Raw genomic sequence first — 24,845 nt, forward strand, 5'->3', positions numbered from 1 at the left:
GCGTCCCGGGCCACGAAGCGACGCCCCCGCCTCAGGAACGGCGCCGGATCCGACTCGCCGTCCCGTCGCACCCCCGCCGTCCCGGTGAGGCGCCCTGGGGAAGCGGCGGCCGATGGATCTCGCAGCGCGCAGCTGCCCGAGCGCCCCTGAGGCGGCCGCACTACGCGCACGCGCGCTCTCCCGAGCGCTCCCACACCCAATCCGCGTCCCTGCTCGCCCTTGCTGGGCAGCCCCGCCCCTTTCTTTAAACGCCGCCCGTTACCGCAGCCGCCGCTCTCGACCAATCGCCGCCCGCGTTGCCGCGGCGCCGCCCAATCGATGGGCTGGCGGGGCGGGGCCGCAGGGGGAAGGCATGACGCAGCGAGTTTTTCCCCTCACGGCGCCTGGCGCCGGCTCTCGGCAGCGGCGGCGAGGTCGCCGCTCCGGCCTGTGACGCGTGACGCACAGGTACGTGAGGGGCTGGTGAGCCCGGCGGTCACGTGGGGCGGGCGCCGCCGCTTGCTGCCAGGCGCCGCGGGTCCCGTGCGGTCGGCCCGCCGCTCCGCCGCCCCTCCCCCGCCTGCCCCCGCCGCATGTCGCTGGCGGCGCGCCCCGCTCCCCGTCAGCCGCCCGTCGCCCGCTGCCTCCTCCGCCGTGACCGCAGCCGCTGCCGCCGCCCTTGATGTGGTTCGGGGCCGGGCGGAGAGAAGATGCCGCCGTCCAAGTCCCGCAAGATCGCGATCCTGGGCTACCGGAGCGTGGGTGAGCGCGGGGCGCCGCCGTGAGGCGGGGGGGGGGGTGGGGGAGGATGGCGGGCCGTTGGGGCGGAGGCGCGGCGCCTTCACCCCCCCCTCCCCCGGCGCGGGCTCCGCAGCGCCCTCCCCCAGCCCGCAGGGGGGAGCGCGGCCCGGTGGCTCCCGCCGCATCGCCCTCCCCCGCGGCAGCAGGTGCAGCGGCGGCGGGGAGGGGAGGGGCGCCCCGCTTCCCGCCGCCGGGAGCGCGCAGCCGCGGCGGGCGGACGGGCGGGCCCCGCCATGGCGGCGCCGCAGAGCGCTGCGGGCCCGGGGCTGCGGGCGCGGGGCCGCCGTGCCCTTAATAGGAAGTTTCACGCCCTTCCCCATCCCCCCTCCCTCCCGGGCGCCGCGCTCCCGGGCGGGCCTTACCTCTCCGCCCCGCGGTGCCGGCGCTGGAAAGCCGGGTGTGGACGTTCCTTCCCCGGCGGGTGGCTGCCGGTGCGCTGGCAGCACCCCCCGAGGTGCTCAGCCTCCCCGGGGAAGGAGAAGGGGAGTCACGCCAGGCGCTCCCGGCGCGGGCGGTGCCGGCCGGTGAGGGATGCGGGGCGGGCCGAGAGCGCTCCGGTCCCGCTGGCTGAGGGAAACTCCGGTCCGACTCCCTCCGAACGCACCCCTGGGGAGGATTTACCGCCCCGTTTTGACTTCTGGAGGGGAAATGGGTCGATCAGTTGCCTACTCCCGGCTTTTTTTATTATCATTACCGGTTTTATTACCATTTTTCCCTTCCGTAGCTGCCTCAGCAGCGTAACGAAGCCGACTGCGGAGCCGGCCGTACCCCCCCTTGGGACCCTGGGGTTATAACCGGCTCCGTGTGGCGTCCCCAGCCCGGCATCGTGCCGCTCCCGCAGGGTGCTGCCGGCGCAAACCCCCCGCGGGCTGATAATCGAGGCGGAGGAACTTCCCGGGAGCGTCCGGCACCAGCCCGTAGGAGCGGAGGGGGCGTTGTTCCTCCCCGCCCGCACCTGTAATCCTTCCTCCTACAGGTCTCCGAAAGCGCTTTCGGATGTTCCGACGTTGGGGCTCTTAGTGCGGCGGGGAACGAGCCGTAGCGCAGCTCTCCGGATCGATCGAAGTTAAAAGCGCAGATCAATGACGGAGATAATGTGTGGTTGGGGAAGAAGAGATGCTGCGGAGATACTGTGCCGCTATAAAAGGGTTTTTAACGTGAAAGTAGTGGCTTAATCAGCTAGTCTTATCTTTTGTTATGCACTGAGCAGAAAGAACCCTTTACAAAAACAAAAGCTTTTTTAAAAAGATTTTTTTTTTAAAGTTTAAATAAGCAGTTTCTTAGGTTTTTGTATGTGACTGGGTGATACAGAAACGGTGATGAGTTTGTCTGGCTCTCAAAAGGAGCAGGCGTAGTAGACTGATCGGTTTGCATAGTGTTTTTGACATCACTTGTTGCAGCCTGTTTCATTGCCTGTCTTGTGTGTTACGCTTCCTTTTTGCACGCTGGTGAAAAACAAGCAATGGCAGCGTATGTGGGAAGGGAGAATGCTTGAAATGCGGTCCTTTAGAAGCCTGCGATGAGGACAGGGCAATGAGGACAGGGCGTACTGTTGAGCTTCGGTCTTCTGTTGACAATGACAAGCAGCAGCGGCACCCCCCCCCCCCCCCCCCCCCCAAAAAAAAAACCCAGTCAGATGGCAGTAGGGGATATACTCAGTGGAGGAAAATTAGGAGAAATAGTGTAGTGGTGTTAGTCTGTTTGGCGAAGTTTTGAGCAGTGCTACTCACATGGAAAGGATTCTAGAAAGAGATGTGCAAGAAGTTACCTGATGTGTAAGACCCAAGAGAGACTAAGTCTCAACTGAAGTTTTTGGAGACCTAGTGCAGTGTTAGGCTTGATGGGGTGAGATTGGACAGCTACAAGTTGTAGGAATATGGCATTAAGAGTGGGGAGGGGAAATCTGGTTTACTGTAGTTTTCCTTTCATTGTCCTTGACCTTTACCTCCTAAGTAAAAATCTTGCATGTTAAAACTGCAGAGTTACTCCTCTTAAATACAGAAGCATTACATTTTTAGGCAAATACTTAACGTAAAAGTTCAAGCAGTAGGGACAAGGCGTTGGGATCAGACTTTCATCTTGTAAAGCTGTTAGGTAAACAGGAAAGTTAAACTGTGAGATTGAGGTTGGGCCCTCTGCTTATCCAAGTGTGCCTCTTAAAAGTCTGGGGGAACAGCGGCTTCGCTAGGCTTTGGAGCAGCTTTTGAGTAAGTCTTACTTTGTATCGTGATGGCAAGAGTATTACTTGAACTGTGGGTACTAAAGGATCTAATCTCAGGACAAGCTTTTATGTGGTAGAAAGTAAAGAGTGTTTCTTCTGGGGAAAACAGAGCTAATGTTCATTATGGTGGGGAATAATTACAAAATCTGAAGGGCTGGAAGGAAGTGTTCTTTAAATTTCCTTTTCTAATTAGGGAGCTTTATTCCTTTGCCATTAACATTAATCTTTACCCTGAAATAAGGGAGGGTAACTCTGGCAAGTTGTAAAATGTTTTACAGCTTTTTAGGTCAGCATAAATGTTTAGGTGACCCTCTCAGTGCAGTTGGGTGCTCGCCTTGTGGTTTGCATGGTGCTTGAGATGAGGCTAATCAGAAAATGGCGAGCTTTTTTCAGTTAGGTGTTGAAATAAGCAGGTTTTGATGACTATTTCAAGGAGTGAGCTGTCCCCTGCAGTTGATGATTCAACAGTTTTGTGTCTCTTTTCAGGTTACGAGCATGTATAGTAATGGACAGGCACGTCCTCCGCAGGGATTTGGGAAGCTTGTCTGAATCTCGCGGTGGCTTCGTGCTAAGCCCTCATTTCTTTCACCCAGGGTAAATTTTATCCCTATCCCGGCGCCGCCGTCAAATAAACTAGGGGTTGGGAGTGGTATATAATAGTTCTCAGGCGATTCAGGAGCCCGCTTGTTTGAATACACACTCCCTCTGTCTTTCAACACCACCATCAACCCTTTAATATGTGAAATGAGTATGCCCTGCTGATGGGAGGGATCGCGGCGGAAGCCTCACGAATCCCAGGCAGACGTAGTTTCTCAGAAGCAGACGGAATATTTGCCAGGAACTTTGGGACTTGCTTTTTTGTGTGAGGAAGGCCAATTACGTGTGGGTATAGCATACAGGTTGTGGCATGACGCTAGACAAAAATCACACAAGAATGTCTCCTTGGGGTTTTGCTCAGGCTTAAATTGGTCCAACAAGGTTAAATTCAATTATGCTAAGTGTTACTGCCCTGGTGAGGTTCTGAGTAGATATCAGATGGATTTCATCCCAGAAACTGCTAGTTTTACAAAGGGAGGAACAAACCGTCTTGTGCATGATGAAGCATGAGATTTTTAAGAAGCTATTTCCTTCACTAAAAAAAGAATCTTCATACTTGTATTCTGGTCATAATTTAATATATCCCAAATGTACTTGGAAATAATGGATCTGCATGGAGATAAATCAAGCAAGACATAAGATTTTCTGACTCTTCAGAGCAGTAGCCTCTGTAGAAAGCAGCATACAGTTGTCCAAAGGGCTTTGTGTTCAGTTTGCTAATTTTTATTCTTTTTTAGTTTGTAGAAGTGCTTGTATGAAAGAAAGAAGAGGTTTCTTAGATCACCTTGTAAAGTAGCTTATTGCTGGGATGCTCTGTGTTATATTGACCTGATAGATTCAAGATTATTGCAGAGATGCTCTGTATTATATGGACCTGATGGATTTAAGATAAGCGGGGAAGGGCTGTTTGAATCAGCTGCCTTGGTTGTAGGTCACTGTCTCGGCCTGGGTTGGTTTTTGCTGTCCATGTAACTCATGCCGCTGCTATTGCAGAAACTGGATTTCTGTCTCTGTTTTACACGTTTGGACTGGTGATTTGAAAATGCTCTCCTGGTCAGTTGATAGTTCTTGGGGGGGGGGGGAGAATCCAGTTAGGTAAGTCACCACTAACTCATTTTCTTCTCCGCGTGGGTGGAGAGCAGTCCGTGCTGCAGGCAGAAGCCGCCGTGGTCTGACTGCAGCACGCAGGTAGCAGAAAAGTACGGTGGAACAGACTTAACTGCCAAGGTTAGATTTATACAGAAAGGCTTCCAGGTAGTTGTAGTAAGCTAAAAAAAAACACTTCTCCCCTCTCTGCCTTACCTGAAAGCAAGAAAGGCGGAAAAAAGCAGTACCTTTAGCAGGTAGCTGGAAATAGCAAGAGGAGTTGTTGGGACAAAACGTCTCTGCTGGTTTTGAAAACCTGAGTTAGTTGAGTATTAGGAGGTTCGTATTGTGAAGTGGAGCAGAGGCTTTGCTTTTTGCTCCTGAAAGGTGGCATCTGTTCGCACAGTAGTATGCCACCCTGAGGAGGTATCCCTTTGATATTGGACGGAGGGAAGCGGTAAATTTAGCAGGCAACAAATTGCCTGGGCAAATGTCAGGAGAGGAGGAACAGAGAAATTACTGCTGTCGTGTGCTGTAATGTGGTTTATAGGGTTGGTTGTGCCCGCAATGTTGGAAAGCCTGAGATTTTAACAGGAAAACAGAGCGGTTCAGGACCCAGCTGATAACCTAAGGTTAAAACTTGGCTGAGTCCCTAGTATGAACCAAGGTTATTTTCCTAGCGTGTCCCTCGTTAGGACTGCATTTGTTCTGCCTGTGCTTAGCAGTGCAGCTGAAAGGAAAGGTTGCAGCTACCGTGGGACTGAGATGAGGTTGGAAATGCCAGCTTTAATTGCATTTCGGTGTGAGCGACTGCGCCGCTCTGCAGTGAAAGTTGCTCCGGCGCATTTGATAGCAGTAGCTGGAAGCACTAGAGGCAGCATGTTCAGCTGTAATATCAAGCCATGGTAGGGTTATTTGAGGACATGGTTCTGGGATTAACTCTTAAATTGCCTGCTGTGATCTCTCAGTGGCAACGTTTGCAGGATTTGCTTGTGTGTTTGAGTGTTTTGGTATCCGGTTACTCAACTGAAGAGTTAACATCGGCGGGAGAAACCAAATGAAACTGGGATCCTGTAATTTATAAGCTATATAAAGTCGAAGCTCTTCATTTAGATACACTACACTGCCTGAAGTGTAGGTTCTGGGTAAACCAACCGCCTCTGCGGTACGCTGCTGTGGAAACTGAGCATAACCACGCGTTTGGGATTCGAAGAGCAGGCTGAAACATGACGAACTACCGATTGTGATTAACTTCCTGTAGCTCTCCTGAAGGTGACATTCAAGGGCGTATTTTTAAAAACCGCTCCCCTTCGTTGTGTATTCAATCCAAAACTGAAAACAGCTTTCTCTGTGGGATGTTGGTAATACGCTCAAGCTCTGCGAGTCCTGCATGAGTCAAAAGTGGTTGATGTCAACCCAAATTAGCCTTTAATCGGAAGCTGCAGATAGGCAGCACGGTACTGAAAAACACGAAACTGCCCTCTTGGGTCACAGACCTGTCAAATTAAGGACCTGAGAGGTCTCTTTCTGTTTCTCAAGGCCTGCATTTGAAGTGAATGGCAAAATTTGTTGTGAATTTGATAGCGTGAGAAGCTAAAATGTGCTTGCTGAGATTGGGGGCTGGCTGTTGCTTAATTTCTCTCTGCCAGCCTTCATCAGGACATTTGCTTACCTGCATAGTTCTTGCACATGGATGGCAGCTGTCCTGCAAATGAGGGTATATGGGATGAGGGGGGGGGGAAAGGGAAGAATGTGAAGAAAATCCAGCCTTCAAGATGAATGATTACAAAAAGGTACAAGCGTGGGCTGTTAAAGGTCATATTTCCTTCTCGAGAAATGGGAAGTACAATGGATGCTGGATTGATTTTTGAAGGAAGAGCTGCTTGTATTGAACTTGTAAGAAGGAAGTAAACTGAGGCAGGTTTTGGACAGGGTGCTGGAACAGGCTTTTAAGTGCAGCTTTTCTCAAGAGACATCCCTGGCACTTTCTTTTTTTAATTGACCTGTAATGAAAGCAGATGGAAATGAACTGTGTGGGGTGGGGCTTCCCTTGGCACAAGCTGAGCTCATCTTGCATTGTGGCTGGAGGTGGCACCTTCCTGCCTCCCCTTCCACCCAGGTGCTGGTGCTGGCACACTGGAAGCCTGGTCCCCACCTCAGGGAACTGCTCTACTTCCAAAGTGAAGCAACCAGAAGGAAAAGTTTCCACGTCACTCAGCTGCTCAGCTCTGCAAGTACAACCCTGTCAGAAGGAACGGGGCAGGGAGCCTGAGCTGTTTGGGGGAGGGTGGAGTACGCTCTTTGTGGCTTTGCAGAACTTTGGTTCAGTCACACCTCTTATGAAACCACATCTGTAAGTATTTTCCTGCCACTTCAGATAAGCGTGAATGCTTTTCCGTAAACTTTCAGCAGCGGGCCTTTTGAGCCCCAGGAGCTCTCTTGTCGGAAAAAGATAGCCTTGTGAAGGTGGTGGACTGTGCATTGGGGAGCCTTGGAGAAATCAAGTCTTTCTAGATTCTTGTTTAAATAACCTTCTGTACAGGCAAATCTAATCTTTTCATGCAGAATCAAGGAAAAGGAAAGGTGTTTGACCTGGGGTAAATCTAAAGCTTGTTCTGAAGTCTACAGATTCAGATGATGTTTCAGGTGACCTGATCTGCTGGAATCTTCTGGAAACACACACTAGTAGAGATGTTGCAGTGGAGCAAAGTCAATGGTCCATACTACAATGTGGAAGGCATTCAGAATCACTGACTTCTTCCCTACTTTAATAAAGGCTCTTTTGCTTTTCAGAGTAATTATCAGTTTGTGAAGATATCCTACAAAATACTTGTTACCTGAAAATACTGGTGGGCTCCTCAGCCTGGTGGGCTCCTCCTTTAGTTCTGAGTATTTATCAACACTATTGTAGCATAGAGATGATTCACAACTATTTAATGTTTTATTTAGATGCTCTGGTTCTTCCTCAGTTTCCCATATGCACTTTGATTGCTGTACATGCAGGTGTTAAGTATAGTTGTATGAAAGATGCAGTATGAGACAATGATCAAACAGGTAGTGGTATAAACAGATGATACAAGTTCTCAAAGTGCAGATTTTAGATTATCAAGCATGATGTACCAGTCAAGGTGAAGATAGGACAAGCAAAGAGTGATTTGTGAGCTTTTGGGGCTCCTACAAAAGGGGAGACTATTTGGAATTTATGAGACTTCTTACGTGAGTTGGAGAACTTCTGACTGAATAAAGAGGAGGAATTTTATAACAGTTTGGATGAAATCTTTTAAGAGTTTGTGGATAATGGCCAAAGATTAATCCTTTGCAGTGTAAGACTTGGTGGATGATTTCTGAAGGCCTTTCTTTTAAGGAGCACGAGAACCTGATGTGTGACACTCGGAAGACTTGTTGAGAAAAGTTGTGGTGCTTCTGTATTCTATAGATACAAACTGAAGGTACCACAGTTCCCTGATAGATTAGGCTTTAGACAGGGAAGTTTCACTTCAGGGCTCTTTTTTTAATACAGTGCTGAAGTCTTCAGGACCGAGGGTTAGTACTTCTGGGGTGGTTATCAGTATTCTTGGGTGGTTTAGATTACAGGAACCAAAACAGCATACGTGACAAATCTTATCTAGTTACTTGTATGCTGGGGAGTACTGAGTTAAATGAATTTTAATTTGGAAAAAGAGAGAATATGTAAGTGGTCTTCAGTGTGTGGGCGTGAGCATGTGCGAGTGTAATGTGAAATGGTGATATGGAAGAGTCTCTTGACAACATTGTCTCCTGAGTTAGTGGGATACATCTGTCTAGCTTCAACAGCTTGTCAGATTGTATTGCCAAAACTTCATTCATCTACGACCTCCTTTGAAGGTACTCTAGCTACATGCAAAAGAGCTGGGATGCATAATATGTAGGAAAGCTCTTTATTAAATCTGTCCTACGAACTGTCAAAACAATCAAGCCCTTGACATTAATGCAGTAAAGTGTATTTTGCTTTAAGGTTTGTTCCTCCATTAATGAATTCTGGTGCTCTAAAATGTTTCCAAATTACCATTTTGAATCGGAACTGGAAGTTTCTGCTTTGAATTGTCATACAAACAAGTCCTGTGTTTCTTTACTTTCTGCATTGCTTTCTTGGAAATGCCTGTTTGTAATAGAGGTTTTGCTTCATCTATATGAATTGACACTGGTGAATAAATTCTAAAGAAACGTGTTAGTTGTGCTAGTTTATCCTTTTGTTGGGTTTGGAGAAAAAGGTGGTCAAAACTCTTGATAAACCTGTTGTTGGTTGCTAAAATTAATTCTAAAAAAAATCTTTAAATGCAAGATAAACCAAGTGTTGCTGAGCAGTAAGGCTAGGGACAGCAAGAAGTTGTCTGAATATTTCAGATGGTACAGTGAAAAAGGGGGGTGGCAAGTGAAGTACGAACCCAAGTTTTAAGGGTAACTTATCGTGGGGAGAGTTGGACCTTGCCTCTCCTGTTCTTACAGTGGAAGCATGGAAACCACAACTGAAGATGCATGCTATTTCCCAAGTAGCCAGGCTAAGGAAGCAAGCCACTTCTGAAAGGCTTTGCTGTACCTGAGGTAAATCTTGGCCCTTGACCCTGTCATAGTTTACATTTTATCCATTCCTGCCAAGTAGATGTGATGTACTTAATTTCTTAGATACTGTTTAAAATAGACTAGAATTTACAATTACCTGGATTAATTTAGGATTTAACTGGATAATAGCAGAGTAATAATTACTGCTGCACCTTGAACCTTGTGCTGGTATGCAAAGACTTGTACTGCAGACTCTTGGAAGGTCAGTCTGAAGTCAGGTTGTCTTGAACTGTAGTTGGATGTGTAGCTCCTTGTCCTAGCTGCATGGTTGTGCTGGGAAGTGAAGAATCCAGCTTCTGTTGGCCAGTCCTTCCTTAGGTGCTGGAGCTGGACTAGCTGAAAGCCACTTCACTTGTGAAAGATAGTCTAAATGGAAAACTGGTTTAGTGTCAGGTTGCAAATGTCATCCTCAATTCTCTCCCTGGACTATTTTCAAGTGGTATGGGGAAGGTGGGAGAGTAAGGTGGGATAGAGTTGGTTTTGTTAAAGAGGTTTTTTTAATGTGTTCAATGGTTTTGTTGTTACTCTTCATTGCAGAGTTCTGTATTGTGACTGTTTTGTATTAGGTAACGTAAAAATAGAGAGTAGAAAAGCATCATTCATACACAAAAAGATAATTCCAAGTACCCTTTGAACCAACAGATAGATACATGCTGGTTAAGAAGGTAAGAAGGCCAGCTGGCTGTCAGGACAGGCAAGAGCTTTACAGGATGCTATAGCAAACAAGGGTTACCTGGTCCGTCTTCTCTGCCCTATGGCAAAACCAACTATGTTCTGTCCTATCTTGTGGATCTTTGGGAAATTCAAAGAGAATTCAAGCCAAGGTTGGGTCTCTAATGGTGCTTATGGCACTCTGGATGTTGTTATCCTTCCCCTAGAGTCTTTTCCTCGTGTCTTACCCATGCCTGTCACACTGATTTTGGTATATTATTACTTTGATTTTTCCTGACTTTAACAGGATGTCCTCTGTGTTCAGAGGCTGCTCTGTTACCTTGAGTGGCTAAGCATGTAAATGAAGGTGGCTTGCAGTCTAGAGGGGGTGGGAAGGGGTTAATGACTAACTCCAGCTGTGTAAAGTGCTATGGTATGAAGATGGCATTTAAAAGATCGTGGTTTTCTTCAGCCCTGATTAATAGCAGGGAGGAATTTCACCTGCTAAGTTGGAAAATGGAAGATGCCTGTAAAGTTAATTCAAAGATCTAGAATAACTTGCCAAATGTTGTTCTGAATCTGATGGGGGGAGGTTTTGTAGGTGAAAGTACAGTTCAGACACACTGGATTTTATGTTGGGATGGTATGTATAGATCCACAGGAGCCACATGTTAGTGCAGGAGAACTAATAGTCAAGGCTCAGCTGATTATTAATCAAGATGGTCTCAGTGTCTACCTGTGCATCTGTTTAGAGGTGTGGTGGAGCTGACCGTGTCCTGCTCTGCTGGTGGAGGAGACAGTCAGTATCCCTTAAGACTGCCTTCTCTGTTTTGTGCTGAGATATTTGTGTTGTCAGGGTTGGTACCAGAGTTCCTGATGCTTTGGGAGCTTCCAGCAGTGGAGGTCATGGCAGGTGAAGAGTGCTGTGTGCTGATGTTACCGTCAGGAGTAGCACTCTTTCCAGGAAAGTCAGGTTTGGCTGCCATGTGCCACGCTGACATTTGTTGACTTTGGGTTCAACAGACTTTGGACCGTCAGAGGAGGCACAGAGAACCTGTTCCATTGACTGACTGCTTCATAGTCATATGCTGCAGACTAAAGTGGCTTTTTGTTGCTAACATCTGATGATTATTACCAGTTAATTTATATATATATATGTTTAAGATGTTTTAAAAGTAGTCTTCCTTTGTTGGGAACAACCAGTACGATCTTCAGGTTTTGCTGCAGGTTGGTGGAGAATTCAGTGGACCTCCCCTCAGAATAAGGCTGAAGTTTCTTAACTGTAGTTGCTGGATAAATACCACACTGCTTGCCTGGGTGATGTTACCAAGGGAGGGGATATTACCATTACTGCCTTGTCAGGTACTTGCCCTGTGTCCTCCTGCAACCAGGAAGAGAAAAACATCTCTTTCTGTTCTTGCAACTCCTAGAAGATCCTTAAGGCCCTGTATCATACACATTTCAGTAGTACTGCCAAGAGGGACCATTCCTCCCCATTTCAGCTGCATTTCTAGTAGCTTTCTTGGTGTTACGATACGCTTGAGGTCAAGCTCCTAGACCTGCCTTTTTTAAATGACACCAGGAAAATGTCACTGACAGTTTCAGAGACCTAGCCCTCTGCTTGGTGGTGGGTTGTAAGCAGCAATGAGGTATGGTGGCAACAGTAAGTGCTCTAAGGACCTTTGAGGCCTGGAGCTATAGAGGCAGATCTTGGGGAAGACCTGCCTGTGTTTCAGTGAACCAGTGCTGATCTGCTGAAAGACAGAGGCCTTTCACCTTGGTAAGGGTTCTGTGCTATTGAAGTTGTCTCTGTTACTGGTGTAGATCAGGTGTTCTAAAGGGTGATGGTTGAACTTGATGTAAATGGTCCCTTCCAAATGAGACAGTTCTATGATTCTAATAGAAATGTAACTTTAAACTCCTAATTTGTACCTGTCAGTGGTACGCTGCTCTGCCAGGGGATCACGTGTAACTCACTGTGCCTGGTGTTTCTATCCAACATCAGCCAGTTGTGTAGAAAGGAAAAGAAGGAAAGTGATGGCTGTACCCCCCCAGTTCACCAAAGCAGCTGCTTTGTCCTGTGCAGGGTGCACACAGTGGAGTTCATCAGCTTCTGCTGTTAAACTCCTCTGTGCTGCAAGTGCAGCCAAGGCTGGTGCTGATAACTGCAGTTGGAAGGATCCACTTCTTGAACTGCTTAAAACCTGCTAGTCCTGGTATTTCTGGCTTGCAGAATTTAAGTTGCACACCCCAGTGATCTTCAGCATCAAGGAAGAACTGACTGAAGTTGGGGGCTCATGCGCTTGTGTTGAATCTAAACTCTGAAGATGGAGAAGGGGGATGCGTGGGATGCACTAAGGCAGGAGATGGGCGGTTTTGATTCTAGTGACTTAGCATTTTAAAACTGATTTAATGATGAAACGGTGACAGTTTACTAAAAGTATCTTGGAAAGACATTTAATGTTGCACATACCCGATGATCCAAGGAAAGGTCAAGTTTATTCAGATACCTAATTAGCCGCTTGAAGAGCACGCGCAGGGAGAGAGCACTTGGCTTCTACCCAGCAGCACGACTTGTTTTGCCTCTTCAGGAGGAAATCCGTACAAAGTTCAGCCTTTTTCCCCCTCTAAGTGTGTCATAAATTGCAACATTAGAGCCTGGATCTTTAAGCTTAATAAGCTTCCCTTTGGAAGTCCAGTGTATCACGTAGTACTGCCAAACTCTTAGTTCAGGAATGCATTTGCTAATTACACTGGCAGATGTGCCTGATAGGTGAAGATGCCTCTGAATTTCTACAGCCACCTGAATATTGTAGGTGGTGTGCTGTGGGGAGGGGGGTAGGAAGGTGCTGCGGGGATGCACAGTTTCTGCAGGATGTCTGAAGGGAACACAGAGGATGGTATTTATCTGAACAAATACTGGTTGCCTGTTTCAGCTGTGAACATCTGAATTTCCTGTGTAGTTAAGGAGAGCCCAGTGTGCAGTTTCCCTGACCTATTTAAAGCGTTTGGATGTCACCATTTGCATCTCTACCATGACCAGGTGCATGGCACAGAACTCTTCTGGATTTCTTCAAGCCTTGCAGCAGCTTTTCCATCTTTGACAGCTGCTAGTAAACACATGGAACCGATACCGGTTTACCTCATTAGAAGGGAAATAGCAGGCAAACTCTGTCACACGCTCTTCTGCCAGCAAGGGTAATAAGCAGAGGTAGCTGGACTGTGCACTAAAGTAACTAAAACATTTCTTCTGACGAGTCTTTGCTGAGGTTGTTGTCTTAAGTGGAGGCAAAATGGACACCTGGAAGTGGCAGCTAAGCCATGCCAGTAAAAGAATGGAATTTTTCTGTACATGCTTGCCTGGGACACCCTTCACTAGCCCTGGTTGCCCAAAGCCCCATCCAACCTGGCCTTGAACCCTGCCAGGGTTCCAGGAGCAGCCACAGCTTCTCTGGGCAACCTCTGCGAGGGCCTTGTGGACCTCATTGCCCTCATTTAAAAACAAAAAAATTCTTCCTTCTATCTAAGGTAAATCTGCCCTCTTTCAATTTAAAGCTGACACCCTTTTCCTGTCCCTCTGTTCCCCTGTAACCAGCCCCTCTCCAGCTTTCCTGTAACCCCTCCAGGTACTTGCAGGCTGCTCCATCTCCCTGGAGCTTTCTATTCTCCAGGTTGAACAACCCCAGCTCCCTTAGCTTGTCCTCGTAGGAGAGTTGCTCCAGCCCTCTGATCATCTTTGTGGCCATCTCTGGACTTCATCCATCCTGTAGTCTGTCCTTCAGAAAGCTCAGACAGTGCTTTGGGAGAGGAGGAGTGCCACAATTCTTCATGATGCACGTTGAGCATGAGTATCATGGGAGCAAGAGCACCAATTGAGCTCTCTGTGTCAGCATCAAAAAAAATTCAATGCTGGTATCGTAACATTGATGTCACTACAAAATGGATAACTACAGCTCAGCATAGATGTTTATAAGTGATAATTCCTCATGATTACAAGTCTCAGAATTGAATTGCATCAGAGTAAAGCACAAGCTAATTGTCATGTCATTGTCTCCAGGGGGTTAGAAACAGAATTCTTTGTTGACCCAGATGTATCGGGTTTATAGTCATTAGAATGATTCACTGAACTACATAGCAATGGTCAGCAAAATAGCAACTACATAGCCATAATTAGTACCTGGAGGAAAAATCTTAATTAACCATATAAAGTTACTAATGATGACGCCTGAGGTGAATGATGAGCTAGTGATGGGTTCTGACGTCATCTACTATCTGATTTTTGTCACAGTCATGCTATAATTCCCTTTGCTACCCAGTTAAACCTCTGTCCCTTTCTGTCCTCTGAAGATGAATAGATAATCTGTACCCTGGAAGTCCTGGTGTGTCCGGTTTGTGCATTTCAGTATTCTGAATTAAAGAGGATAAAGATCCCAATGTTCAAGTTAAATTGAGTGTTACCTACTTTGAGTATGACAGCTTTGTCCCTGTGAAGCGTAGCACATTGGGCATAGCTGTGTGTGAGAGAGTGAAAGTCAGGTAAGCAGTAGTTCCTGCCTAATTTATTATAACTGACAGCATTTTGTTATGAAATGTCTTGGGCCTGGCAAAACCTAAGCTGGTTTGTTCTGTAGGTAAGACCGAGTAGAAGTCTAACTTAGGTAAGATGCTGTGGCTTGTGGTAGGAGTGGATTAGATGGTGCCAGCTGTTAAGTGTTTAATAATTAAGTAAAGTACGTAAGCAGAAGTTCTAATGGAAAAAAGATGGCTTGAAGAAGCTAGGCTTTTAAAACTGCAAGAGAATGGAGAATTGCAGCTCTTCAATAGTTGTTCTTGACCCCATCAAACTGTTTACTGATTGCTTGTGCACATGATGTGGAGTATTGAGAAATTCTTCCTGTTGAGATAAACTGCGCTGTGCTGCCAGTGGCTGTCGTAGGGGGGGATGCCACATTAGAGGGCAGATGTGGAATCGAGCTTGCACAATGCCTTGCTTTTGGAGCTGTTGTTTGACTTGCTTGCTGGCCAGTTGCATCATTTCTGTCTCCTGAGGTTGGGGGGGGGGGGGGGGGGGGGAGAAGTTGGCTGCGGATGAGAATTTCATCTGGGCTTTCCCTCTGCCTGTTGCAAGAAGAATAAGGATGCAGGATGGGGATGGCAGGTGGGTGGTGACAGGCCAAAGAGAGGACGTGGTCTCTCCAGGAAGGCCAGACCTTTGTGCTCCCACCTGTGCTCGCCTTCTTGGTAAACTGCCTAGTGTTACAAAGCTTGAATTTCAAGGCCAGGTTAAATGCCACACTTCAAAAAGTAATAGGATGAGTAGAAACTCCGTTTGATAATTGTTTAGGCCTGACAGTTGCAAGGGCGTTTGAAACTGATGTGCTGTGACTGCTCTAGTCAGAGTGTTCATGGGATGTTCTGCTTGATGTTGCGGGAGGTCTATTGTATGAGCAGAAGTACCACAGCTCTACTCTTTTAAAACAGTTTTCTGTCTGAGAACCTCTTCCTTTTCTGTTTTGACAGTGGAAAATATTTCCTTACCACTACTGCGTCATATCGTAAATAACCAATTGTGTATGCAAATACCCTTCGGTAGCTCTAGATGAGTTGAGCTTTCAGCCACCTGGGACTTGCATTCGAAACACTTGTAAAACCCTGTGTTCCCAGCCCTTCCCTTCTGTCCTGTTCCTCCAGGGAGAGTCGGTAAACTTGGAGGATTTTGCTTACAACTCCTCTGCCATAGAGTAGCTGGTGCTTTGAGTAACCATAGCAAGTACAGCTGGGGAGTCATCCATCCTGTTGCCCTGCCCTGGTGTTGCCCTTACTTGATTTCTTTCTTTATTCCTAGTCATTTTAAACTCTCTGATTCTGAATAGCATCAAAAGATTAAACCATAGTCTTCTCCAATGAGATTTTTGCAAATGCCTTTTCATTGTGAAATCACAGGTCTCCATCAGTTTAGTGAATGGCTTCTGGTGGACTGTTCTGATTCTGCTCGTGACACTTTTGGTTTCAACAGATGTTTATTTTCCTAAATCTGGGGGACCATGAGTATATTAGTAGTCTAATGTATATATTAGTAGTCTGGAGATGAGGAGGCTCAGGGGACACCTTATTGCTCTCTACAGCTACCTGAAAGGAGGTTGTGGTGAGTTGGTGATCAGCCTCTTCTTGCAGATAAGTAGCGATAGGACAAGAGGGAATGTCTGCAAGTTGCACCAGGGAAGGTTCAGCTTAGAAATGAGGATAAATTTCTTCTCAGGAAGAGTGGTTGGGCATTGGAACAGGTTGCCCAGGGTGGAGTCACCATCCCTCGGGGTGTTAAGGAAAGACTGGGTGAGGTACTTAGGGACGTGGTTTAGTAAGTAATAAAGATGGTAGGGGAACAGTTGGAATGGGTGATCTTGGAGGTCATTTCCAACCTGAATGATTCTGTTATTAAAAGTACAAGTGGAGGATGCTGAAAGAAAAAGCTTAGCAAACTAAAAAACATTTGGCATTTGTTCCAAGTAATAAGTAATAAGGCTGAGACTTTTTTTGAGGTATGTGCCCTTGAGTAATCAGTCAAGTCCTTGCTGCTGGTGGCAGGCTCTCTCGTCCTTTTAGGCTGAAGTGTGTTAGTGGTGTTATGCCCACCTACACTGCATTATCTCCTGGTGTCCTCCTCCCTGCAGCGCTCCGAGATAGAGTTGGCACATCGGTCAACGCAGTTGTGTGCGGTTCCTTGGCCCCAGCCTCATGGACATTATGTTGTAATTCTCCCTGAAAAAGTTGCTCGATCTTTCTGGGGAAAGAGGAGATAGGAGGTAAATTGTCAGCTTAATTTTCTTCTCTGTCCGTGAACATAGGTCAAAGGCCTGGAATAAAACCTGTGGGACAAAGTTCAAGCCAAGCTGCTGTTTACATGGTCCTGCTTGCTTCTTGGGCACAGCCTGGTGTTAATGACTTGGGTTTTAAATTTCTGGTGTCCCCTGTGGGAGCCTTGGTTTAGTGGGATACTGTTGCATTCCCTTCTCCCAAGGGGGTACATGGCTGAATCCAAGACTGGCGAGCTTCCCCGTGGCTCATCTAGGAAAGCAGGCAACATCTTGTGATCACAAACACATCATTACTGGAAGGCTTGGAGGAATTTAGGAGGAGGGTGTTGGACTGCTGGTTTTGTCTGGTTTTGTTTCTTTCACTTTTGGGAGGAAAGCAATAATTAATACAGCTGGATGTTAAGTGTGGTGGTTTCTGTTGACTCAGACTTCTAGTATTGTGTTTCCAGGCTTAACACAGACAGACGGTTGCACTCAATTCTTTTGGTGAGTTTAGGATCCTTCTTAGGAGGAAAAAATGTTCAGTGCTGATCTGTGCTTAACTTGGCTCTTCTTATCTCAAGTTGTAGCAGCCTAATAGAGGAATAGTTAACTTTGCTTTAAAATGGAGTGCTTAATGTGCTGGTATTGGCAGAGAGTCTGGACGCATGAACTCTGGGTAGCAACTTCTTCAGCTTATAGCTGGAGAAGAAATAGGTTGAAAGTTCATTCACTGTCTTAAGTGGTGTCCAGAATACACAGTTTGGGAAAATTGCTGGGCTGAAGAGACTCAGTTCTAAGCCTGTCCTTATTAGGACAATTTTGGATGTGCACAGTTCCTTTTTTCTCCCTCATCTCCTTTCTGGACCAACAATTTCAAGGGTAATGTTCTCTAAAGTCATGCAAGTGAATTGTGCTGTCAGTTGCATAAGAAATTGCTATTTAAGAACTTGATTAAAAGAAAAAAACTTCTAAAAGTTTGTGTGCTGTTTGGTCTTTTTAGGGTTTGGCTGGGGTTTTAGCATTGTATTTTGAATAAACTGGCATGATTGATAGGAGGTGGCAAAGGGATAGGCATGGCAGAGCTGGGCAGTAATGTTAAAACAAACCAGGCACTGAGTTGATGATAGTTATGGCTATTGGAAAATCCCCATTTTTTTCTTTCCTGGAAGTGTTGCAGTTAATGAAGGAATTGACTCGTGTAATTGAGCCAAACTTCCCTTGCATTGCTTTCTGACTTGCAATTTTTTTTTTTACAGAATATCTTTTGCAAAATAAATTGCTGGTTTTGCTAATAATAATTGTGAAAAAGCCAAGAGCCTTGTATGATAAAGCAAGAATGGGGAGGATTGGAAGTGGAAAACATATTTTAATATGTCCTGGAGGAGTGCTTAGGAGAGAGCTTTCTCTGCAGCAAAGTATAAACAGCATGGTCTGAGCATTTCAAGTGGGCAGTCTTTATCCCAAACAATTGGTGAAGATAGTTGTACTGTAAACTAGTTCATCCTCAACATTGGTTACTTATGATGTTATTGAAAGACTTCCACTGAGTAGGGTAATCTAGAGTCTAAATTGTCACTTGATGTATTTTGTTTGTGCTTCTTGCCAATGAGAAGAGTATAAAGGCACATGAAGAATGTGCTTGTGTCCAAAAGCAGCAAAGGCACTTGGCAGTCTTTATAAGAGTGTATTTGTCCAGTAAGCATAATGGAATGGGATGTAGCAGATTCCCAAATGTATAAGATGTGCTGTAATAGAAATTGTGTTAAGACTTCAGTAATGATTTGAAAAGTCTTCACTTGCAGAACTTCAAAGGTGCTTTTTATGCTCAACGTATGTAATTCACTTCTGCCCTCTTGAAAAATATTTCAAGAATAAATTAGTTTGCCTTTTCTCCATCCGTTACTGCCTGCAACGTTTTGCATTGCTCTTTATTGGGGGTCATATAATCAGATCAATGTGACTGAAATTGGGAGTGTTATCTGCAAAAGTAGTAGTTAAGTTGCCTTCAAAATAAAAAATCCAATTATGCCCCCTCAATCACCATGCTTAAAATCCAGCATCCACTGGTCTGTGGCAGTATGGCACGAAGGGGATTAATAGAAGAGGAGAGTCTATTGATCTCAAGAATTTTGAGATTATACTTTTGTCACAGGAAGGATATCTGACCTCCTAGTCAAACCAAATTTGGCTAATTCCACCCAAGTATCTAGTTTTCTGTGCAATGACTGAAAATAATGTCTAGTTTTCCTTGCTTCTCAACAGAGAAGCCTTCCAAGTATTAATGGTTTGTTCAGTTTAGTTTTATGAGGATTGGACATTGCTACTTTTAGATTTGTTTTAAACTGGAGGAGGCACTGAAATTATGCCTTGTTACAACAAAAGCAGAGCACATGCCAAGTAGCTCTTGCACTCCTTTTTTATATGTTCACAAGACCCAGTTACTAGGAATAGGCAACTAATTTAAAAATAGGTCAGTTGTCATGTATAGATGTTTAAATGAACCAAACAAAGCTTGTGTTGGCTTTTAAAATAATATTAGTGTATCTAGTTGTAAGTGTGAAGTGATAACAGCCTGAAGACTTGTTTCAATGCTAATTATCCTTTCCTTGTTTTACAGGAAAATCTTCACTGACGATTCAGTTTGTGGAAGGACAGTTTGTTGATTCATATGATCCAACCATAGAGAACAGTAAGTAAATAACAAGCTGTTCTTCTGTACCTAACTAACTTATCAGAAGGCACTGTGATTATACATGTTGCTGACATGGGCATTTATGTATTGCTATTAAAGCTCATTAATTAACTGTTAAATTTTATCAATCTTCTAAAGCAATGCTTACCGAGGATCCGGTATTGCATTGTGGAAATCGCTGTGTCCATATTTCTCCAAACAACTAAACTGTGTTTTAACATTAAATGAGGGAACACCTAATTGACCTGGCTAGAAGGCATCTCCTTCCTTCTATTGTACCTACAGGGGTGGAGGTACCCATTTTCCCTAATATAGTTGGGGCATTTCAAATTAAATTAGGTTGCATCTGTATGAAAACATGCCACTGTATACAATTATTCCAAAACATTGTTCATTCATTTGATCAATGTATCTGGGTGGGCACAAAGCCAGCAATACCAGTCAGGAGTGAATAACTACCTTAGAAAGTAGAAATGCTGTGGCAACGTGGTAGTCTTTTGAATTGCTCCTCTCCAGTTGCTTAATAACAAGCGTGGCACACAATCTGCATGCTGCAAATTCTGGGTAACTGAATTCTTAAATGGCTTTTTTTTTCTTAGCACGTTTTTTTTCAGTATTAACACCCCTCTGAGTAGCTAGCATAGCAACTGAGTAAAGATACTAATACTAAAAATGCTGCCAGGAGCAACAAGTCACTTCAGAGGTGAGTTACCTGATACTTGTCACAATCCAGCCACCTCTTTCTGAGCTAGCACTGGGCACAAAGTACTTGAGCAACTGTGGTGCTGGGGCTGAGAAACTTGATCATATTGGCTCACTTTAATCGTGGCAAATAAAACTTCGATGTCATGATTGTAACCCTGGAGTTGTGTTTTAATGACTTCTGAAACGCAGTGGTAGCAGATGTTTTTACAAACACAAGCTTGTGCAGCAGGATGTTAAGCCTGTGTGATACTGCAGAAGTTTGAGTGAAGCAATTGAAACAAGGTTTCTTTTGGATGTATGTGGGAATCATAGAATCATAGGGGTTGGAAGGGACCTGGAGAGATCATCGGGTCCAACCCCCCTGCCAAAGCAGGCTCCCTAGCTCGTAATGTTACAAATGGGTAGCTATCAGGATATTTTTACTCAGAATTGATTTGTTGCTTAGAACGAAAATTCAGATGCTACTTGTTGAGAAGCTCAGAACTTGCTTTAGTAGGTCAGAGTGGAGAATTTACCCCTTGACCTGAATGATCTGTTAGTCGTTACACAGATGTCATTGACACTTCCAGTGGTCCCTTTTTACTTTGTTCAAACTATAAATAAGGTGTGTTTTGAATTAAAGCTGCTAACAAAATACTGGGGGCTAAGTTTCTGTATTTTAAATCTTACTATCAGTTGGGTCATGTTATTTTTCACTGCATGCTATATAAATGCAAATTACTTAAAGTAGTCTTTTATGCACATGTATGGGAGTGAATAAAGCTTGAGAGATATGGGGTCAAAAATGTCACCAAAATACGGAGTCTGCGTCTCACTTTAGGATTTTGACACCTGGTTTGTTTCATCCTTACAAGTTCTTGCTCTCCATGGAAACCTATTGTCTGTGACTGCTCTTAGGAACTCTGTAGTTGTATGTCTCTCACTGGTAGCATGTATTACCTTATATGAAAATTGACTCTGTGTGAATTCTGCTCTTATTTGACTCCTGTAGACTGTGCTCCTCCTTCCTCAGCCTGAATTCTAAACATTGGGCATCTCATGGCCATGAAAACTTTGTTGTGCAGGGGCATCTTGGAAAGGTGCAACTCTTCATTTCTTGCTTGTTCGGAAAACAAACACTATTACTCATTTAGTGAAAGTGTTGTGATCTGTAGCTTGGCTGGAGGAATTTGCTTTCCAAAGGGTAGAGAATTGAAGTAGGGATTCCCCTGCTTGGAAATGGAGAGTGAAAACCTAACAGCTCTGCCCTGAGGTTCAAAACAGTGGAAGGCTGACTCATCCTGAAAGTGTGTAAGGCCTGATAGAATTGTTTTATAATGCTTCAGTTGAGGAATGGAGGTGAGAACACTTTCAAACTTACCACTAGAATTTAAAGTATACTGAAGGCGTCTTTTTTTCAGACAGACATGAAACTAGTTTTGATGAGGTTAGTACAGAATCACTCTTTTTAACTTAAGTTCTTAACTTTCTTAAATATAAGTCCCTGATCAATCCAGACTCCGGATACTTTGAGCTGTATGTTTCTGATCCTGTGCCTGGTCATAAGCCACAGAGTATGTAATCAACTCCTTTATTTGCCGTTGCAGTTTGTAATGTCAGATTTGCTTGACCATGCTGGCAAAGGGAAGAGAAGTCCAGATTCTTATGCAAGGGGTGGGGGAATGTTGCATTTTCCCAGTGCTTCATAGCAGGTTATGAAACCTTTTCAGTTTTGTCTAGTGAGTGGGTTTACCTAAGTGTCCAAAACTTGGAAATTAAAAAATACAGGTTAAGAATAGTCTGGCATATGTGATTCCCATTTTGTCTGCAGATAATTGTTACTTACTGGCCACGTGTTACAGCATTTTGCCAGTACTGATGGAAAACTGCAGTACCACTGCTAGCTTAATCTTTGTGATTTTTGTCTTCAAATAGTAAAACTTCTTAAAGAAAAGGTTAAAGCTAAATAGTATAGAAGGCAAGCTATAGTTAAGCTTTTACAGGAAGAAGTTGTATAGCATATAAGCCTTGAACACTGGGAATAAGATCTAATATTCTAGTATTGTTTTTCCAGTGTAAAATCCATCCCTTCTGTGGAAGTAGTCAAGGGTAAATAAGCTGCATCAGGTTTCACTTGGTGTTCACTTTGCTAACAAACACTACTTCACTGCTGCTTTTCATCCTTTCCTTTGCTTACATTCCGTTAGAACCAGTTTATTTACCTTAATCAGGGTATTGAATGTAGCTGCTTCTCCTGAACTTGTGTATCAGGAAGAGTAACTGGAACTGTGTGGAACAGAGTAACTGTGACAGCAGTGGAGGTGAGACTTAGCAAAGTAGAATTGCCCTTTCTGAATGGCCCAGTGGGACTGACACTGACACAGTGACGTGTGGCCGGTCTTGAAACAGGTTGAGAAATTAGGGGGGTGGTTGGTTGGTTACACTACAGCGGTGTTAGAAAGAGAAGGAAGATCCTTGCAGAACAAGAGTGTGTGGAGGAAATCTGTGCTGGCACAGACCTGGATGTGGCTCTGAAGGCAGATTAGCTCAGGTGAGCTAAAACCAGAACAGTTTATAACTCAAACATTTTACTGGAATAAAAAGTAGAGTCTTAATTTGGGACTCAAATAGGTCAGAAGGAATAGATGGTGAAGATGTGCACATAACTCCCACACCTCCATCTTTGCAGGGATGGTTTTGGTTATCATTAATTCAGTGATTTTTTTGTTGCAGAAAAGCTGACTTGACTGCACGAGTCTTAAAAATGGTTCCTCCAGCTCCTCTGAAACCTACCTGGCTGCTTTCTGCTCTTCCTTGTAGCTTCTAGCACTGTGTCACGCTTTGCCTTTGTTTCTCCCGTGAACAGGCTCAGTCAGTCTCTAAGGGAAGGAGCAGTCTTCCTTCAAGGACTTCCCACCACCATCCTGTATTTTTTAATACCGTTGTGAGCAGAAGTGTATTAGAGAAGTGGAGGGGGCTGGAGGCACCCTAGTAGTTGTGAAAGGGATACCTATAGGTTTAGCTGGGCTGCTAGGGGCATCTTCAAGGCACGTCATGGCAGCTGCACTGGAAGGGTGCAGAGTGCATCTTCCCAGGAGTGGCTGATGTGCAGCCTTCTCAAGGGGTGAAAATGAAGCTTCTGGGACGCATGGAAAGTAGTTCTGTGGCATTGTGCATCTCAGTGTTGTAGGAGATGTCCTGGCAGATCAGTGCTGGGCATTGACTTTGGAACAAAGACAGGTAGGAAGGGCTGCAGGAGGTAGTGACTGAGTAGTACAGCACTGTACGGTACACATAGATGTTTAGTGCTGTGCTGTTCACTGCAGCACCACGTTCTCCAAGTTTCAGCTATGCATCAGAAGAATTGTAGGTGAAGGTGAGGATTGAAGCTTTCGTCATATAGCTACGTTTGAGTTCTGCATTGGAAGCTGTGTTCTCTTCCAAGATCTGCGTGGAGCTACAAACAGGCTTTATCCATGCTTCAGCTGATGAGCAGTGTTTTGCAGATGCTCATGTTATGACAAGGACTGCAGAGATTGTTTGGGTCTGCTGAAACCCTTGGCGTCCTAGGAGGAGCCATGCTGTGCTATGATGGTATTATCAGTTGTTTGTCTTGCTTGTGAGCACAGCAGAAGGCAGCATGTCCCAGGACAGCAGGTGATAGAATTGGAAGTGAAGACTTTCTCTGGATCAAGGGCACCAGTGGATCATTAATCACACATAATACAGCTGCAGGTTTTTTCTCCAAGATGAAATTCTTACCAGGACTGTTTTTAAAAAGCTTCAGCAGGGAAATTGGAGCCGTTAATTATGACTGCAGCCAAGCAGACTTGTGTTCCTGCAGTGGGCTGCTCCTAGTGCTACAAGCCTCTGCACTGAACTAACAGTTCTCCTCACCCAGTCTGTGGTGACTCCTCCACTGCTTCCCTTTCCCTAGCTCTGTCACGCTCCCCTTCCAGTAATGATGATGATGATGATGTCTTCGCTGGGTCTATTCTAGGCTTCTAGAATAGTCTGAAAAAGCTGCCATCTGTCTCCGACCCTATTTAAATATTAACTTCATGAAGCTTTTGAAGCTGCTTTGATTGCAGAGTGCTTTGATGTGTAGGTGAAGTGTCGAGAGACTGTTACTTTTAATATACCTGTTAATGCAGTATGTCTCCAGATGAGCCTGTTTTCCCTCTGACTGGAAGCAGTGATGTTGTATATAGCAACGCTGCATGTTAACATCTGTTCAAACAAACGCTTGCTTCTGTCCCCATGGTAGTTTTCATCCAAGGCAAAGAGCTGTTGTGGGTTCTTGCTTCATAACCCTTGATTTTTTTTTTTGCACAGCAATGACAACAGCATCCAGAGAGTGACTTGAGAGCAGCTTGCATGCATGTGTGCTGCAGCAGCTTTCTTAGGGGATACACAGGGTAAGGTAGGAGCGCTCTCTTTGAGGCTCCATTTCAAACTCTGGAAGCTGTGTAAGTACTCTTTACAGGGTTTGTTTGGATGCTCTGTGTTAATGTGGCTTTGCTGTTTGAATTGCTCTTGTTTTTAAAATAAAAAAGGGGTGTTTTTCACTATGTAGGTGGGTTGAAACCTCCAGTTGCAGATATTTCAGCCCACCTACTCAAGATAATGCTTGCATTGTGGAGACTTGACGGTGCAACGAGCAATGGTTGGGAGGAGGAAAGTTGGCAAACCCTTTACAGAACCCAGGCGTGGGCAGGAAACTGCACTGCAGGGTCGA

The 24,845-nt window shown here is 45.2% G+C and overlaps 1 protein-coding gene across 2 annotated transcripts in view; it reads left to right on the plus strand.

Moving 5' to 3' along the window:
* Positions 1–378: 378 nt before the first annotated feature.
* Positions 379–24,845, plus strand: part of RHEB (Ras homolog, mTORC1 binding) — a 41,403-nt gene continuing 16,936 nt past the window's right edge. For both annotated transcript variants that reach the window (XM_084280431.1, XM_084280432.1), the window contains exons 1-2: positions 379–741; positions 19,349–19,420. In XM_084280431.1, the coding sequence (XP_084136557.1) occupies positions 690–741; positions 19,349–19,420 (124 nt within the window). In that variant the 5' untranslated portion in view covers positions 379–689. The remainder of the gene's footprint in view (positions 742–19,348; positions 19,421–24,845) is intronic.

Source organism: Gallinula chloropus (genome assembly GCF_964237585.1).
Source record: "Gallinula chloropus genome assembly, chromosome: 2".
Classification (NCBI taxonomy): domain Eukaryota; kingdom Metazoa; phylum Chordata; class Aves; order Gruiformes; family Rallidae; genus Gallinula; species Gallinula chloropus.